The sequence below is a fragment of the Nicotiana attenuata genome, chromosome 9 (genome assembly GCF_001879085.1).
Source record: "Nicotiana attenuata strain UT chromosome 9, NIATTr2, whole genome shotgun sequence".
In the NCBI taxonomy this organism is placed as follows: Eukaryota; Viridiplantae; Streptophyta; class Magnoliopsida; order Solanales; family Solanaceae; genus Nicotiana; species Nicotiana attenuata.
In genome coordinates this window covers 32,379,434-32,398,565 of record NC_031997.1, presented here as the reverse complement: position 1 = coordinate 32,398,565, position 19,132 = coordinate 32,379,434, and the positions used below count along the sequence as shown (strand labels likewise).

Here is a 19,132-nt window from a genome sequence, read left to right as displayed (position 1 = left end):
AGAGAGAAAGAACAATGATGAAAAAAAAGAAAGGAGAAGAAAGAAAAAGAGCAAGGAAAGGAAGAGATGTGGGTGAACGGAGAAGAAGGGAGAAAGGTGGGTACGAGTTACTAGGTAGTAGAGAAGTGTCAGGTTTTTTTGCTCTTTTTTCTTAATAGCATTTGTATTTTCTTTTTTTGCTGATTTAGTATTTAAAAATGAGACCCGCAAGTAAGACATGTCAAGTAATAAATAGACTAGCATATGGCGTGTTGTATATGTCAGCACAATTGATATACATGCTGGATGTATTTATTAGCACTCATTTCGTCAAGTTGGAGTGTTCAAACAGCAAAATATTAAGTTCATACATCGAGTTTACAAACTGTTGCAAGTTTAAGTGGCCACGGGGCCATTTAGCCGTAAAATTATTTCAGATATAATTAAGGGACCATTTTGAACCTAACTCCAAATATAAAGAGCCATTTTTGTTATTATTGAATATTAATGAATTGCGTGGCTTTACTGCAGGTGAAACGGCGAGATTTCCGTCGTAATCGCCCGCACACGTTTGGTTACGGCTGGCAAATCCAGCTACTCTGTTCAATTTCTTGTCGGAGTTGACAATTCCGACCGTCGACAGACGCCTATGAAGCTTCAAACTTGAAATACTGAGAAATTACTCTTTACATTCATTTTAAATAATGTATGCAGTAAGATATTTACAGCCATTTGGGACTTCTCTGGCCTCTATTACCTCTCCTTACTTCCATCTCTCTCGTTCCACAATCCCATGTAAGTTCCTATTCTCTTAAATTTACATGAAAATTAGTTTATACGATGCTGTTTGATTGAACGCAAAGTTTAAGAAAGAAAGAAATACTTTTAAATTTGTGGTCTAAAACAAGTCATACCCATTTATGTGAATATAAATCATCTCGTTAAGAAGTTTAAAGTTAATCTAAAAATATAAAAAAAATGTGTCATTTATTTTTTGTGATAGACTAAAAACAAAAGTATGGCATAAATTGGGACAGAGGGAGTAAAACTTATGGAACATACCAATATTGCATTCAGTTCCAATGGAAAGTACAGTAGCTAAGTATTTGGTATCAGACCCACATTCCAATTTATGTGAGGTGTTTGACCGGATGCAGAAGTTAAGAAAGAAAGAAAGACTCCTGAAACTTGTAGTTTAAAATAAGCAATAGACATTTATGCAGCTAAATCATCTCATTAGGGTAAATGGAAAGTTTAAAGTTAAATTGTTTCTAAATAAAAAAAGATGTCATCCTAGACTAAAAGTGCGCCACATAAAATGGGGTAGAGGGAGTATTATTAAAATCACTGTCATCATGCTATTTGTAGTTTGATGAATCATTCTTTTTTCTCTTTTATAGGTGTAGCAAATTCAAATACCTGTTTCTTTTACTTCATAATTTGTTGCAGTTGATGGAAAATTTGCACCTTTGAAGACCTTCATGAGATGCCTAAAGCCTCAGGTGTACAGTCGGGTGTTAAAGTTCGCTGGGGGATCTAATTTTGAGACATTCCACCATTACTTTAGAAAAATGCAAAATTCAGGTAAGTTTGGAGTATAGTCTCTGTATGTGTAGCTTGTTAGAGTTGTGATGTTTTTGTGTACGAAGCTTATTAGGAAGTCAGAGCTGCCCCCAAGTGGTGTATTTAGTATGGCGTTGTAACACGATGTTTGGTCCAAGAAGGAGAGGAGAGAGTAGCTTACATTTTCATAACTTTAAAGAAAGACTTCTCTTTTAGGTCACTCCGTCCCTAAGATGTAGTAGTCAATGCATAGGTAGATTGGTATAGTATAAAGGAAAATAGAAGAGAAATGAAATACTGCTTTTTCCATGGTACTTTGAAATGTAATGAAAACGTTTACTTGTAGGACATCTACCTTTCCACTTTTACTTTCCGTCCTCCTTTTGTTCTAGCCAAATATAGTGTAAGATTCAAGTTAAGCAGACTCAACTTAGAACTACTGGTATGTGTCATGGTTCTTTCCTAGTTTATCAGTTGGAAAATACTGGATATGCTTATCTTCATCTATCGCTGAAGATCTATGTCTTTATCTGCATATGTTAATTTCCTCTTCTTTTTTCAAATACAAAAGTTGAATTGGTATATTATGTAAATCAAGTGTTTACTAATGTTTAGTCACTAATTAAAATGTGTTGTTTTAGTTGCATCCATCCTATTTATAAAAGGTTTAGTTGATTTTGAATTGAGGGCATAACTTAATGAGCTTATCTTTATCTTTTGCATCATTGAGTAGGTTGCGATTGATAGTTATTGAGTATAATTCCCCTTTTTTCTTATTAAGTTGTGCAACAAAAAGATATAAAACATTGCTGGTACTTTTTGTTCTATATTTTTAGTTAGCCTTTACGACCACTTGTGATTCCTGATTTGTATTGAAGATCTTTGTTTCATTGTTGGTATACTTGTAGGGCGCAGTTACACTTTACGGAGTGCATTTGGTTTGTCGGCTTTGCTTGGATCTATTAAGCTTTCTCCTCGCATTGCATATTCTTCTGATGGTGAGAAGTTTATGGTTATGATAATTTGAATTAAACATTCTATAAATGTACCAGCTATCTTTTCTAAATGCAGCATGTTATTCATGCCTAGGAAAGTGTGGTCTAATTAATTTTATGTGAATATTTACTCTTTTCTATTGACATTCTAGGTCTTGATGGTCTATTGGATGACCATCATTTGGGCTTGTTCGGTGATTCAGATACTGAAGAAGATCGTCGATCTCTCTTAATGACCTTAAGGAAGCTGTTGGTTCCTCTCTTGTTTGTGATTACTGTGTTGATGAACTGGGGCCATCCAATAATTATTGCAACTAAAGTCACTATTATTCTTCTTACGACAAAGCCAAGCCCTTTATCAGTTTATGTCCTTGTCGAACAGGTGAGGGACCATTCTTTCTATACATAATGTCCAAGTCCTTCATCTGCGCTAGAGCAGGGGCAGAATAGCTGGATTCATCGTCATTTTGTGCTGGATTAATTAACATGTTTCCTTTTATATATCTTCTCTGTCTATTACATAAAAATTGTGAATGGAGTTTGTATTTTAGCGTGCATATAGCATCATCTCAATCAAGAGGTAGATATCTGACATGTTTTGCTCACACTTGATGTGAAATATTTCAGTTGCGACATCAAGCAGTTCGCCGACAACCATTCATCTATAAGTTCAAGGTTAGTTTCGTGATTTAGATCCTCGGTGTAGTGTGAGGATGGATGCTGCTGGTGTGGCACCTATCAGTTAGAAAACATATGCTCATTTTTTTAATGTGACTTACTGATACTTGTAGCTGTCCTCTTAAACTTTTTCCTGCAGTCATTATATGCAAAGAAAGTTGAAGTTGCAGATTATCTGTTTCTCTCTCTGGCTAAGGTCGAACTAAAAGATCAGGAGTTTACTCTTGTTGGAATTCTGGGGAGTTGGTGGCTTTTGCCCCTGTCTTCATGGCAAGAGGCGTCATCTATGCTTAAGAGCAAAATTTTGATGAATTTAAGCTAAGGTCAGCTGCTAATTAGATCAGATTGACTTAAATTTATCTTTGTTGTAGGTAATTATATTTTCTCTGTAGATCCGATAGAAAACATGGAAGGCAATCTATGTTCATACTTGGAGTGCACTGTGCACCAGAATTAGATGATTTGTTCGTGATTTTTGCTTTTGAATTATACTTCTCTTTAATTGATGGAGCAATAAATTTTTCAATCATGTGCCTTACCTCAGCCTTTGGCGTATATTGGATCCTCTATTGTCATTTCGTTGTTTTGGGTAAATAGAGGAGAGTTTGGCTATCTGAAGTGTTAGCTCTGCTTACTGTGCATGGAGTTGTTATTAGAAGCTTTGACTTCGTCGCTTAAAGCAATGAATCGATCCAAAACGAGGGTTTATTACTTCATTGGTGAAGCGATTAAATTGGACTAATATTGTTTTTGGGAGGCTGATGTTAGTTATGCTTATTGCAATTTACTAAATTCTTATATATTTGCTACTTTCTTATGTTCATAAATTGTACACTTCCCTTCTTACTATTTACCCTCAAAATCGGATAAAAATTGAATTTGCAAGTGGTTTTAAGGATACGTGGATTAAATTGACACAAAGTGATAAGTTAAATTGCAATTGAAATAAAGTATGATAGAGTAAATTCAAACCACACGAATTGAACAGTTATAGTCTTGGGAGGAGGGTCACCCTTGACCAGAATGTACTTCGATTAGTGTTAAGATACAGTTGAATATCAACTTAAAGAGAAAATAACATTGTATTGCTTCTGAATGATTGTTACAATGTGTTTACAAGTAATCAGACCCCCTTTATATAGTAGGGGAGTCCTACTTTAGGTACAATTATAAAAAGCAAAAATCTCCTGATTTGCTGATTTGCCGGTTCCTTATTGATACGTGTCGAGATTCCCGCCGTGATACTCGACCGGTTACGGATATTTCGGCCCTTCTGTTATTTCGGTCTTCTGTTAGTTATATTGGCAATGTTTCCTCGAGCTCATCCGTGGTCAAGGTCAATTCCGGGATCATGGACTCAATGTTCTCGGGGACGGACATTCTGACCTCGTGTTTTGGTTCGGTGAGACTCGGGGTCGATCTTCAATCCCTCACGTTCTGCGCCCGATCTGTCATGCAGTAGACGAGTCCGATTTCGACCGTATACAGATAGTCCCGCCGTTTTTCGGAGAGTAAAAAACGATAAACGATATGAGCTTCCGATTCTCACCTCGATACTCCGCGTCAGAAACGACAAGACGAACGAAACTTCTCGTCAGTCACGTCTTAATGGCATTAAATGCTCGTCAGTTATTCGTCGGCCACTCATGGATTTGAACCGTCGTTTGAAAATTATAAATACCCACTTCTTCATTCATTCAAACTTTACAACCAAACCTTCTCTACTCGTGTTCCGTAGAAATCTCTATATTTTCTAGCACTTGTACCCTAGTTTCTCGAGATCTTTGTAAGGATTTTTGCTCGTCTTCATTCCAAGCCATCAAGTGTATCCCTTTAACTTCCGCTTTTTCATCTTTTACCCTCCATTTAAAAGAAATGGCGAAGACTTCAAAAACAGTTCCCCAAAAAGAAACTACTTCTACATCACGGTCGGCCGGTGAGGAACCAGCGGCGGAACCTCCTCTTAGCACGTTTATTCCTGGCGGGTGCTCGGTGACTGCTGATTTTAATATTGAAAAACCCTCACCTATTCTGGGCCGGTGTGAGAAGGTCTCGAGGTACATCTGCTCGATCACCGAAGAAATTCTCCCTACGATCAGAAAGGATTACAACAAGGTCGGCAAGGATGTGGTGGTTCCCGGGCCCGATGAAGATATCACTACCCACGTCGAGGGATACTTAAGTGTTTACACTTATCCCTTTACGCTGAGCCCGTTGGACCCGGTAATCATCCACATCTGCAAAAGGTACGAGGTGTGCCTTGGTCAGATCCACCCCTCGTTCTGGAGGATCGTCATTCTTCTCCGGTTCTTCGTGAGCAAGATCGACGGATGCTCGTTCACCGTCGACCATCTTATGCGCCTATACAGTCCTCGACTCTTTCGGGGGGAGGGGGGACTGATTAAACTTGCACGCCGGGCTAGTAAAGTCCCGTTCTCGAGCATCGATGAAGACCCGGATCGAGTTTGGCTTGGCCGTTTTGTCCGAGTGAGGACCTCGGACCTGATCCCAGCAGAGTACATGATGTTCCCCGAGAAGTGGAACACAAAACGTAAGTAAAGTTTTGTTTTTCCAAGATTTTATTTCACTCTCTTTTCCTTCTTTCTTATCGGTGTTTGGTGGTGGTGCAGCTGTTGCTCGGGTCTCGAACGCAGTCCCTCGACCCAGGGAGTGGGTTGACGGCATTGTATCTTAAAAGCCATGTTCTGAGCGCGCATGGCTTAAACTTTCGAAGGGTCGGTAGGAGGCATGTTCTCATGGTGAGATTCCTTTCTTGAGTGGACATTACTTAGGTTTCCTTCGTGCTGCTGAGTTCTTACTCATTTCTTTTTTCTTTGCAGGTAGAAGGTTAAGGGTATTGTATTCCCTGTTGCTATTATTTGGTACTACTTATCATTTATCTCTCCCTTTTTCTTTTCGCTTCCTTCTTTCTTCCTTCCTTGCTTTCCTCTTCTTCTTACCCTTCCTGAGTCGAGGGTCTATTGGAAACAGCCTCTATACCTGCTTTAGGTAGGGGTAAGGTCTGCGTACATACTACCCTCCCCAGACCCCACCTGTTGGGATCATACTGGGTTTGTTGTTGTTGTTGTTGTTGTTGTTTGCAGGTCTTTCCAAGGATGTCGCAATGAGGCCTCCATCTGGTGACGTGGGTTGCCCCGCCGAGTCCCAAGCTCCGAGACAGGGTGAGAAGAAGAAGAGAAAAAGGGTTCCGAGTTCTCCGAACTCGGAGAAGAAAAAGCCGAGGAGGAGGCCGGTGCGCAAATCCAAGGAAAGCACCAGCGCCCGAGAGCTCCCATCGGACTCACTCCACCGGCGGAGGGACGAGTCCGAAGAAGAAGAAGAAGAAGAAGAAGAGTTTCATCGAGTGTCGTCGCATCTCGAGGGGCAAGAAGCCTCAAATCAGGGGAGCCGATGAAGAGGAAGTGGCCGAAGCCTCCGAACCAGAGAGGGGCGAGACTGTTTTGCCCCAAGTTAGGGAGGCCGACAAGGACACCGCGGCCGGTGCTTCTCGGGCAGAGGATAATGCCCTAAAGGACGTACTTGGAGTGATAGATCTCTCCGAGTCGCCTTCGTTTACCAATTCCATGATCAACTAGGCTCAGATGCTGAAAGGACGCCCCAACGAGGGGCCCCAAGTTGATCATCCTCGACTCTGATTTTCGATTGATATCGGTTATGCACATCAGCCCAAGTAATAGCCAAATACTCTATCAGATTCTGCTTCAACCGTTGCGAAGCCACCGAGCTTCGAACATTGTATCCTTGGGTGAAAGCTTGAACGGCCCAATCATCAGCCACCGGTGACAGATCCATATGTTCCATTTGAAACCCGGACACGAACTCTGTGAGGATTTCATTATCCTTCTGTTTTACTTTAAAAAGGTCCGACTTCCTGGTCTCGACCTTAATAGCTCCGGCATGTGTTTTCACGAAAGAATCTGCAAGCATGGAAAATGAGTCAATAGAATTAGGAGGTAAGCTGTGATACCATATCATTGCTCCCTTTGATAGGGTCTCTCCGAATTTCTGTAGCAAGACAGATTCGATCTCATCATCCTCCAAGTCATTCCCTTTGATGGCGCATGTGTTGGAGGTAACATGCTCGTTCGGATCGGTCGTTCCGTTGTATTAAGAAATCTCGGGCATGCAAAACTTCTTAGCAATCGGGTTGGGAGCCGCGCTCGGAGGAAAGGCTTTTTGTACGAACTTCTTGGAGTCCAGGCCCTTCAATATCGGCGACGCTCCTAGAATTTGATCAACCCTGGAATTGTAGGTTTCCACCTTTTTATCGTTTGCCTCGATTTTCTTCTCCCCCGACTATATCCATTTTGTTAGTTCCTCGAGCATCTTAATGATTACTGGGTTGGTCCCCGACTCCTTCTCATTCGATCTCTCTGAGACCGGTTCATCTCTGTGAACAACTTCCCAAGATGATTCGGGCTCAATCCTACTTGGCGGGCGGCTCTAGTTCTGGAGCTGGGCTATTGCCGCCTGCTGAGCCTGTAGTATTTCGAAGATTACTCGCAAGTTGATTCCACCATCTTCGCCGTCGTGTGTGCTTTGTGCAACCGATCGAACATCCCTACGGACGTTGTCCTCAGGATCGGTGGGCAAATTTGCGTCGATGGCCACATGCGAGCTAACGTCGATTGGGTCTGTGGCCGGGACTCCGCCGAGGTCGACTGGGGGCACATCGTTTCCGGGTGCTATGTTGTCGTTTCATGGTGGCCGGAATCATTGTCAACATGTAGCGGTGTGATGATAGGCTATAATTACGTATTTTAGTCGATTATACATTCCAATTTACTACACTTTAATTGAGTTTGAGCTTTAATCGCGAGTGTTTTGCACTAATGGTGTATTTTATGCCTTGTAGGAGTGATTCCGAGCTATGTAGATGTTATAGAATGAATTCAAGTGATTTGTAGCTTTGAAGTCTGAGTAAAAGCTCAAGGAATTAGAGCCCGTTTGGATTGGCTTAAAAAAAGTAGCTTTTCAGCATAAATAGCTTTTAAGCCAAAAAGCAGTAAGTTGGGATTGCCCAACTTATTGCTTTTGGCTTGTTTTAAGCAGTTTTTAACTTATTTTAAGCACTTTTTGACTTTGCCAAACACTGCAAAAAGCTAAAAAGTGCTTAAAAGCTAATTTGACCAGCTTAAAAGCAAATCCAAACACCCTATTAAGCCGGGATCGTGTTTGGTGATCAACGGATGATAGAGCAACGAAACGAAGAATCGAGTAGGCATATTGCGCACTGTCTAGTAAAATGCACAAAACTTTTCGCTCAGAACTCCATTTGGGCTCCACAATATATGTTTGGAAAGATAACTCAAAGGGCTACAACTTTCATGTTTTACGTTTTTTCAAATTCCAAACAGAACAGGGTGAAATGTGCGTGTCAAGTGCGCGGCCGCGCTCAGGCCGCGCTCATCAGGCAGAATCAAAGTGGATATGCGCGGTCCAAGCGCGGCCGCGCACGTCCTGTCCGGGAAAAGTGTCCTTTTTCGCGTAGGAGAAGGTGTAATTGTTTGGGCCCGACCCTACTTGGTATATATACATGGGAAAACGGTATTTTGAGGACTTTTGACATAATTTAGACCTAAAGAGGCTAAGGAGACCGGGGATTCGACCTAAGGAGGCAAGAACACACTGGGAGCAAGGTGGAGAATTCTTCTACGAGTTTTTCACTTCCTTCTTCCTATTTCCATTATTGGTTATGAATTCTAGTATTGTATTTTTGAAAACTATTATGAATAGCTAATTTGTTATCTTGGATTTTGATGGAACCTCTTGGAGGATGAATTCTTGTTATGTTTTAATACAATTTAACCTTTGAATTTGTCTATTTGTTCAACTACGTGCTTATTTCAGTTGATTGAATGTCCATCGATTGACTGTGCCTATTTATTATGTGTTGCTTGAGAAAGGATACATATTTAGGTGGTTGTTGAACAACGTCACTCCTAACGTATGTGAGAAATCAATACAGCGGGTTTAAAGGCAGGTTTAGAAATGACATAGCCTTGACGTGGTCATAATGAGCGGTTAGATAAAGCCAACTAGCACAGTTCGAGAGAATATGTCTAGTAAATTGTTGTAGTTGCTCGAGAGAGAATTACGGCACCTAAAGTGCTCGCGATCAGTAGAGAATACGTAGGCGAAATTGTAGGGAACATAGCATGAAGGATTTCAACATTTGGGGAAATCATAACTCTAGACCTCCTAAGTTTAATCTCCAATCCTTAGTATCTTTAGTTGTTAATTTACTGCTTTAGTTTCTTAGTTAATTAGTTAGATATAAAAATTTTAATATTAGGAATTGTTCGCGCTTGTCTTCCGAGTGATATTGAACGGTTATAGTGAAACCTTAGTTCTCTGTGGGATTCGACTCCGGACTCTTAGATCGGATTACATTTGCAGCGATCGCTTATCCTTTTTAGGACTAGAATTGGGCGTGATCAAATTTTGGCGCCGTAGCCGGGGAACTAACGGTGTAGTTGTAGCTGTATATATTGCTAGGGTTCAAGTTTGAACTTTTATTTTGTGTTGTTTTTTTGTGTTTTTTTTATAACTGTTGATTTGAGAAACATGACATCTTGGAATTATGGGAATTTAGGTGTAGATAGTTCTACTATTGATCCTCATACATATTATGAATGAAATCACCCGTATAAAAATTATCAAAATATTCCCGAGAGCGAATTATGTGCACAACTCAATCTTAAGCGTGGAATGTATGTGATATGTGTGGTGGACAAGATGGTCACTTCCATGGTTGTGCTTATATTTCTTATCTTTCCTCAACCCCTTACTTTGATGGTTCTTCTTTTTCTTGTGAAGTTAATAGGAATAAAGAACCCAGGGATGATGACCTGAAAGAGATCAAGGATATGCTAAGGTGCCTTGTGGAACAAAATGATGAGAAACAACTGCACATACAAAGGCAAGATGCTGCTATTCGCAACCTGGAGGCACAAGTGAGTCAGCTAGTTGAGGTATTTAATGCTCAACAAGCCAATATTGTGGATAGTAGCCAAGAAAAGCATGAATTAGATGCTGAAATTGAGGTGCAAATGGAGGAGGTCAGAGTAGAAAACCAACAATCTAACCAACTAGAATTTGAGGATATCGATGTTGAAGAAGTAATACTAGAGTCAACCAAGGATGTTGAAGATACAAATTTAGTTGACTCTAGTGTGATTGGTGTTGAGGATGTTAAAAATCTTGAAGTTCATGTATTTGAGCGCGTTGGACCTCATTCCAAACACTTCTCTACAATATGTTCAGACGGTGAAATGGAAATTCACCCTTATGAGCATAAAAAGGAGTCCAAGGAAGAGGTGGATGAGCCTTATATTTTGGATTTCTCAAGGCCGTCTAGGCAAGGTGACACTCCTCGATCGAGAGCCAAAAAGTGCATAAGATTTTATCTAATTTTTGGCTCGCAAGAATTTGTAACACCCCAAGAGCATAATCATAAGTTTGAAGAAAAACTTGGGGTTCAATTCATAAGCTCGAGGTGGAGGCAAAAAGTGATTTGTGTCGTGCCGCAACGTTAAATCAAGTGCTTGTTGGGAGGCAACCCAGCTTTATTGCTTTCTTTTATTTTTTTTTTATTATTTTTTTAATTGTATTATTTTTGTAGTGTCAATTTTTTATTTTCTAGGAGCATGGAAAGCAAAGGTATTGGAAGGATGCAACAGCAAACCAGATGGTTGGAACTAAGTGTGAGGTACTCGCACGAAGGACCAAGCCTGGGAGAAGTCTGAGTACCCCATGAGCTGCTAGTGCTTCGGTCTTTGGCCTACCAGGGAGTCTCTTTTACCCTTTTATTAGTTATGGTGTGTATTGGGGACAATGCACATTTTTAAGTGTGGGGTGAGGAGATTGTCTGGGTGACTTTCTATGCTATTTTAGTTGTGTTAGTTTAATTGAATATTTTTTTTTATTTTTTTAGAAAAATGAAAAAAAAAGATTGGACTTTTCCCGACGATGGATCTAGTAGACAATTTTCTTGAGGGAATTAAGTCTAAAGAAAAAAAAATTCTTTTGTTAGGTAGTGTAGCAATTCCCCCTTGGTTTTTCTTTGTGCCGCTGTTCTTTTCCAAGGGTTTTGTTTGAATCGGGTGTAGTTAGTTTTTTTTAGGAATAGGAGCCATTGTGTTGTGTTTTGAATTGAAGTAGTATCTCTTGACTTTGTTATGCCTTGAGAATAGTGAGTACTTTGGTTGTGATGCTTAGGCTCAGTTTTTGACTCTTGTATAAGTACCTTAAATTGTATGTTCTTGACTTTGCTTAACTGCTTTGACTAGAGTGTCTTGATGATCCAATCTTGAGTGAGTCAAGTGCCATGTGCGTGTGAGGGTTGTTGTATTCTGTGCATTGCATTTGATGACTAGAACTTGCCCCGTGTGTTTGCAAAGCGAAATAGTAGTTTTGTTCAGTCTTGGAAATGATATAGGCGTTTCTTTGTTGAGCCAGATATGTATATTTTACTCGCCTAATTGTTATGTATCGTAGTTAACCCCTTTGAGCCTATAATCATGTTTCTTTGGCAACCGCATTGCAAGCCTTACCCAATTATTTGAATTAACCATCTATTTGAACCTTTTCACCTCTCATGAGCACTTGAATTGTTATGAACTGGGTAAAAGTTAAAGTGTGGAGTGGTTGGTTTGGCTTTTGAGTGGAACTAATGAAATAAGGATAAAGGTGCACTGTTTTGAAAAAGTAAGAGCCGCTTGAATCGAAAAAGAAAGAAAATGGAAAAACAGTTGTATTGCTGTGGAAAAAAAATTATTCCTTGATAAGTGGTGACTCTTGATGTAAATTGTGCTTAAAGAAGTATGGTGTAATATACATTAATGTGAAGGTGGAGTTTTGGTTTGACTTAAGCATGGGCTTGAATGTTAAAGTATATGTATTAAAGTGCTTAGGGAGGTGTAGTCACTCTTATATCCAAATGTATCTTACTCGTCCCGCAGCCTACATTACAACTAAATAAAGTCCTACTTGATCCTTGACGGAATGAGCTTGATTATTAGAGTAGTACACTACGGGCAAGCCTATGGTGCGTCTTTTGTGGCATATGAATGTTATTTCTGAGAGTGAGTGAATTCTTTCTATCTTGAGTTCCTAAGTGTTCATAAATTTTATTGTGTGGAACTACTCTCGTTTGTTGTGTGAGGGCACTTGATTCATGAAGAAAAGGTAATGTCAGTGACCTCTATGTTAGAGTAAGTGGGTGAATTGTGAATAATGCGTGGTACTTGTGAGTCAAATCTTGAGATGAAGATGTTATGCTTTTATGCTTAGTCTATTTTAAATATTCTTGGTGTGATGAGTTAGGAGAATTGTTTAAAAAGATCGTATATATATAAAGTGTAGTTTGATTGCTCGAGGACGAGAAATGGTTTAAGTGTGGGGTATTGATGATAGGCTATAATTACGTATTTTAGTCGATTATTACATTCCAATTTACTGCACTTTAATTGAGTTTGAGCTTTAATCGCGAGTGTTTTGCACTAATGGTGTATTTTATGCCTTGTAGGAGTGATTCCGAGCTATATAGATGTTATGAAATGAATTCAAGTGATTTGTAGCTTTGAAATCTGAGTAAAAGCTCAAGGAATTAATTCGGGATCGTGTTCAGAGATCAACGGATGATAGAGCAACGAAACGAAGAATCGAGTAGGCATATTGCACACTGTCTAGTAAAATGCACATAACTTTTCACTCAGAACTCCATTTTGGCTCCAAAATATATGGTTGGAAAGCTAACTCAAAGGGCTACAACTTTCATGGTTTACGTTTTTTCAAATTCCAAACAGAACAGGGTGAAAAGTGCGTGTCAAGTGCGCGGCCGCGCTCAGGCCGCGCTCGTCAAGCAGAATCAAAGTGGATATGCGCGGTCCAAGCGCGGCCGCGCACGTCCTGTCCCCGAAAAGTGTTCTTTATCGCGTAGGAGAAGGTGTAATCATTTGGGTCCGACCCTACTTGGTATATATACATGGGAAAACGGTATTTTGAGGACTTTTGACATAATTTAGACCTAAAGAGGCTAAGGAGATCGGGGATTCGACCTAAGGAGGCAAGAACACACTGAGAGCAAGGTGGAGAATTCTTCTACGAGTTTTTCACTTCCTTCTTCCAATTTCCATTATTGGTTATGAATTGTAGTATTGTATTTTTGCAAACTATTATGAATAGCTAATTTGTTATCTAGGGTTTGGATGGAACCTCTTGGAGGATGAATTCTTGTTATGTTTTAATCAAATTTAACCTTTGAATTTATCTATTTGTTCAACTACGTGCTTATTTCAGTTGATTGAATGGCCATCGATTGACTGTGCCTATTTATTATGTGTTGCTTGAGAAAGGATACATATTTAGGTGATTGTTGAACAACGTCACTCCTTACGTATGTGAGAAATCAATACAGCGGGTTTAAAGACAGGTTTAGAAATAACAAAGCCTTGACGTGGTCATAATGAGCGATTAGATAAAGCCAACTAGTGTAGTTCGAGAGAATATGTCTAGTAAACTGTTGTAGTTGCTCGAGAGAGAATTACGGCACCTAAAGTGCCCACGATCAGTAGAGAATACATAGGCGAAATTGTAGGGAACATAGCATGAAGGATTCCAACATTTGGGGAAATCATAACTCTAGACCTCCTCATCTCCAACCCTTAGTATCTTTAGTTGTTAATTTACTGCTTTAGTTTCTTAGTTAATTCGTTAGATATAAAAATCTTAATATTATAACTTAGGAATTGTTCGAGCTTGTCTTCCGAGTGATATTGAACAGTTATAGTGAAACCTTAGTTCTCTGTGGGATTCGACTCCAGACTCTTAGACCGGATTATATTTGCAGCGACCGCTTATCCTTTTTTGGACTAGAGTTGGGCGTGATCACGGTGCTAATGGAGAGTTCGACATTATTAGTTTTAACATGAAATCAGAGACACTTCAAAGAGCAAGTGTAGAATAGTGTATGTTATGGAATTTTTGTCAAATAACCACTATTATCCTTAGCTTCACGGTGATCACCAAACTATTTACCCTCAAAATCGGATAACAATTGAATTTCTAAGTGATTTTAAGAATACGTGGTTTAAATTGACACAAAGCGAATTGCAATTGAAATTAAGTATGATAAAGGAGATTCAAACAACACGAATTGAACAGTTATATCCTTGGGGGGAGGGCCACCTTTGAACATAATGCACTTTGATCAATGTCAAGACACGGTTGAATAAGAACTTAAAGAGAAAATAACAGTATATCGCTTCTGAATGATTGATACAATGTGTTTTGCAAGTAATCAGACCCCCTTTATATAGTAGGGGAATCCTACTTTAGGTACAATTCTATAAAAGGTAAAAATCTCCTGATTTGCTGATTTGTCGGTTCCTTATTGATACGTGCCGAGATTCCAGCCGTCATACCCGACCGGTTACGGATATTTCGGCCTTCTGTTATTTCGATCTTCTGTTGGTTATACTGGCAATATTTCCTCGAGCTCATTCGGGGTCAGGGTCGATTCCGGGATCATGGACTCAATGTTCTCGAGGACGACCATTCTGACCTTGTGATCTGGTTCGATGGGACTCGGGGTCGATCTTCAATCCCTCACGTTCTGAGCCCAATTTATCATGCAGTAGACGAGCCCGATTTCAACCGTATACACATACTTTTCGCTATATGTCTGATGGAACTATATGCAAATCTCAATATGAAACTTAACCATTGAATTGTTTCGTTTACTTTTAAGCAGTGTTGATAAAACAATATCTCAATCTAATTCAAAAAGTACAGACGAGTTAAATAAGTTTTGACTTGCAAAAATAAAAGAACAAAGAGATTGAGGTATTTAAAAAAAAAAAAAAAAAAAAAGTGACATCTATGATATTCAAATTGAATGAAATTATATTTTCAGATAAGGATCACAAATCTGTCTAGACTAACTTAAGAAAAAGTAATTATACAAATTTTCGATGAAAATAAAATTAATCTGTACATCGATTAAATTTGATTTTTCTTATTCAAAGAAGATACATATTAATTTCTTAAGTCATTTTGAAGCGATATTTCTGACCCCTAATTCACTAAAAAACAAAATGTCCGGTCAAAAAAAGGAAAGAAAGAAAAAACAAATCCATGCTGACGTGTCATAAACCCCGTTCATTTCGGGGTGGCAAGATACATCAGCACTACCAGAAAATTCCGAAGTGCAACTCACTAGTAAATACGAGCAATTGCGATATACTAATCTCTCAAGTGATTCTTTAAGTCTCATGCGGACCAGATTAAATAGTGTGTGACACGTCGCACGAAATCTTTCCCCTAACAGTAGCTTCTAGAAACGAGGATACTACCCAGTTTTTATACCTCTCCCAATTCCGTCTGCTCAATTCTCGCTGGTTTTTGTCCGTCACCGATTCTCCCGAGGTATGTTTCTTTCTGAATCCGTTTTTTTTTTTTTTTTTGCATGTTTTTCTCTTTAATTCTTGTATTTTCACCAGTTTGTTTTGATGTTTGCATGCTGCGAAGTAGGAAATTTAAATCGAAGTTGCTTGTCTACGCGAGAAAGGAAGCAACAGAAAATTGTCTGCGAAAAAGTCGATGATTTTTTTGGATTAAAAATTTCCAAACATTAAAAAAAAAAAAAAAAAGGAAGTGAATACGGAATAAGCGATTCACTTCGATTTTAATAGAATTCTTCGTGGCTCCTATACTAAATGGGTATATACGCTTTAAGAGACTTGTCTAAGGTTTAGTTGCTCTTTTTGTATAATAGTATTAGTGTTGTGCTTGTCATATGGCTCACGTTGATTTGCGTTAGAGGAAAAATAGTAGGTTGATTTTGGAACGACATGAGCAAGAATTGAGGGAGGGCTCTGATATAAAGAATTCATATGATCGACCCATCTGGTTTAGGGTTGAGATATATATGGCTCTGTTTCTCATTTTAAATATATGAGCATGAATGTTATGTTGTCTTCAATAACTCAAGGCTGATGCTGGAAAGGAATAGGAAATTAAGCATCTACTTCTGTCTTTTATGATATAAATTAAAAACTCTTGTTACTGTTCGCATGTAAACAGTTTTGTGCCTAATTGAATAACTCTTGTTCGCATATATATAGATAAACTCTAAATATTAAAAGTAAACAGTTTTTTTACAAAAATTTCCAACTTTGAATTAAAAAAAAAGGTCGTCAATGACTATATTTTGAGGTCACTTCATGAACAAAATTGAGTAGTGAGCAAATTTATTTACCTATGCCGATTATACAAGTGGTTACTATGATCTTTCACTGAACTCGCTTGTATAAAATCCCGGGTCAGCTACTGCCTGCATGACTATGCAAATTAGCAGTTAATACAATTGTGAATGTTATGCTGTATTACTCAAGGCTGATGCTGGAAAGGAACAGGAAATTTAGCATCTACTTCTGTCTTTAATGATATAAATTAAAAACTCTTGTTACTGTATGTTTTATCGCATGTATGAGGAAGTAATTGTAGTGTTTTACTTGTTTATAGAGGGGCAAAATCAACCCAACCCATGTTTGTTTAACCCGTGGAAGTTTTAAAAAGATTGGGTTATTACTTGTTTATTGACTTGATGCAACAGGTTAAACTCGAAATGACTCGTCTAACTATTGGGTCAACACGAGTCAAATTGTAATTTAACACAAACATACAAAAGTCAAATTTGGTGAGATTGGAAATTATGTAAATCTTGAAGAACTTAAGCTAATAATTTTAAGAATATATATATTGACTTTCGCATTTTTTTCTTTTTAAACAGCTAAACAAAAAAGGGGAGGGAAGTGGTGTCATGTTGGAAGGGTTGACCCGTTATTTGATCCATCTTGGCCCAGCCAGTTTTGACCCGAGAAAACTTTGAGTGGGTTGATGACCACATATTTATTCATTCGACCAATTTTGACCCGTCCAAGCTGACACAACCCATCTATTTGCTACGACTAGTTTATTCAGAAATAGGCAACAATTAATATGGTGATAGTCTTTTTTTCTTTTAAGCAAGTAGTATAGTAATAGTTCTCAAAGCTAAGACTTTTCTTTGTCTAAAAAAAAGAGGAGGAAAAATGGCAGGTTCTCATATTGCCCATGCTGCATACAAGGGTCCAAGTGTGGTGAAGGAAATACTGATTGGGATTGCACTTGGCATCGCCGCGGGAGGCTTGTGGAAGATGCACCACTGGAATAACCAGAGGAGGACCAAGGAATTTTATGATATGCTTGAGAAAGGTGAGATCAGTGTTGTGGTGGATGAAGAGTAGCGCCTTTCCTCCAGTATGAAACCAGCAAGCATACTTGGTCTAAGATAGTAATGTAAAACAAAACTCCTACAGTTCCTTGCTTTACTAGTAACTAGTAATGTAAAACAAAACTCTTGCTTTACTAGTAATCCTTGAATATTCCTACGAATGTCCTTAACTTGAGAAATGTGATGTTTGGGAATTTTGTATCCATACCATGTATATGCTGGTGCTGTGTTGAGGAGATTTGTGTCTTGTTTGTTCAATGGCTGTTCAGTGTTTAGTCCTTTCAAGCTGGAAAATTGTGTTGATATGCCTGGAAATTTTGTGAATGGACTATATAGCTATGTGAAAGTTAATTTCTTGTTCAGCAGATATTATGTTGCGACCGTGGCATTTTTGTGTGGCTTTATCAGTCCATGTTGGTGAGGACCTATTGTGGTGATAATGTTCCTCCTTGCGTGTGATAAAGGCGTATTCACCATTTGGTCATATAAAAGCGTACGTGAATAGTATCCTTATCACGTCAGTAATTATCGTTGTAAATTCTAAAATTTCTTTCGACTTCTCATATCGGTTAGAATAGGTCCTTTTTTCTAACTTTTCGTATTGGTTAAAATAGGTCCATCTACACTTTTTGTTGGCAATATTTCAAAAAAAAAATTGACAAATGACGTCATGCATGGAGGCGATGGACAATTGTCTAAGTTGTTACCTTTTTCGTTTTTCTTTGGTTTTGGGTTGTTGAAGAATCCACAAAATACAAGGTGAAGGAGATCACAATTAGCATAATTATAAAAAATAAAAAAATTAAAAAAAGGACAACTATGCCTTAATCTTCAACAAGTTCGAACCATTTATAATTCTATATGAATCCTCCCCATGCTTATCTCTGGCCTTTGAATGTAGTGCATTTAAACTCAATGATACACGAAATAAATAAAATATAATCCCGAAAAAGAAAATCTAAAGCACATCGTAGACCAATATTATAAAAAGGATAATCCCCAAAGAGAAATTCTAAAATATGTGTTGAAGTAGTTCAACACATTGTTATACGTCAAACGGATTGTGTCACCAGAGGGCGTATGTTATGAGTCCTCGACTAAGTTGCGCGGACTCCCCGATTTTGGTGCCGTCCCTGTCCCAATACGAGACGGGGACGGGAGCGGGAGCGGGAGCGGGATACGTCCTGGATACGGTCAAATGAATTCAGACACTTTGACCGGAGTCCATCGACAAATTTGGGAGAAAATCGAGATTTTGATTTCTCAAAATCAAAAATAAAACAGATTTAAGAGAATGAAAGAATAACGTCCATCTTGGAGTGAAAGATTGAACTCTACAATATTCATGTAAGTTTTTCACATATCTCTTAAAATTTACAATATTTTTATAGCTCTATTTTTTATTAGCCGAATCCCCGCACCTATATCCATATCCGGATCCGCACCCCCGAATCTTAAAATTTAGATTTTGCCGAATCCGATACTCGGATCCGTCCTCGTATCGCATAACCGCATCCGAGTCCGAGCAACTTAGATCCTCGAAATGGGATGATGCTAGAAAGGATTTCAAAAACAACAATCCCAGCTAATATTTCGATTTTAAACAAAACATTATTAA

The 19,132-nt window shown here is 38.7% G+C and overlaps 2 protein-coding genes across 3 annotated transcripts; both read left to right on the top strand.

Annotated features, from left to right (window-relative positions):
• On the top strand, positions 476-3,758 carry LOC109232228. Of its 2 annotated transcripts, none has more exons than XM_019397916.1 (6): positions 476-774; positions 1,429-1,563; positions 2,451-2,540; positions 2,690-2,919; positions 3,165-3,212; positions 3,355-3,758. In XM_019397916.1, the coding sequence occupies exons 1-6, from the start codon at positions 684-686 to the stop codon at positions 3,535-3,537; spliced, it is 777 nt and encodes a 258-aa protein (XP_019253461.1). In that variant the 5' UTR covers positions 476-683; the 3' UTR covers positions 3,538-3,758. The 2 variants fall into 2 exon arrangements, with proteins under 2 accessions (XP_019253461.1, XP_019253462.1); XM_019397917.1 differs by having other exon boundaries at positions 691-774; positions 1,380-1,563.
• LOC109232227 (cytochrome c oxidase subunit 5C-like) lies at positions 15,465-17,772 on the top strand. The gene is made up of 2 exons (XM_019397915.1): positions 15,465-15,665; positions 17,323-17,772. The coding sequence occupies exon 2, from the start codon at positions 17,333-17,335 to the stop codon at positions 17,525-17,527; it is 195 nt and encodes a 64-aa protein (XP_019253460.1). The 5' UTR covers positions 15,465-15,665; positions 17,323-17,332; the 3' UTR covers positions 17,528-17,772.

Bases quoted from the DNA above. Each gene is read 5' to 3' on its own strand.
- LOC109232228 (XM_019397916.1), top strand. From the start codon at position 684: ATGTATGCAGTAAGATATTTACAGCCATTTGGGACTTCTCTGGCCTCT. The intron at 2,541-2,689 runs GTGAGAAGTTTA...TTGACATTCTAG, and splicing joins CATTGCATATTCTTCTGATG to GTCTTGATGGTCTATTGGAT. The intron at 2,920-3,164 runs GTGAGGGACCAT...GAAATATTTCAG, and splicing joins TTTATGTCCTTGTCGAACAG to TTGCGACATCAAGCAGTTCG.
- LOC109232227 (XM_019397915.1), top strand. From the start codon at position 17,333: ATGGCAGGTTCTCATATTGCCCATGCTGCATACAAGGGTCCAAGTGTG.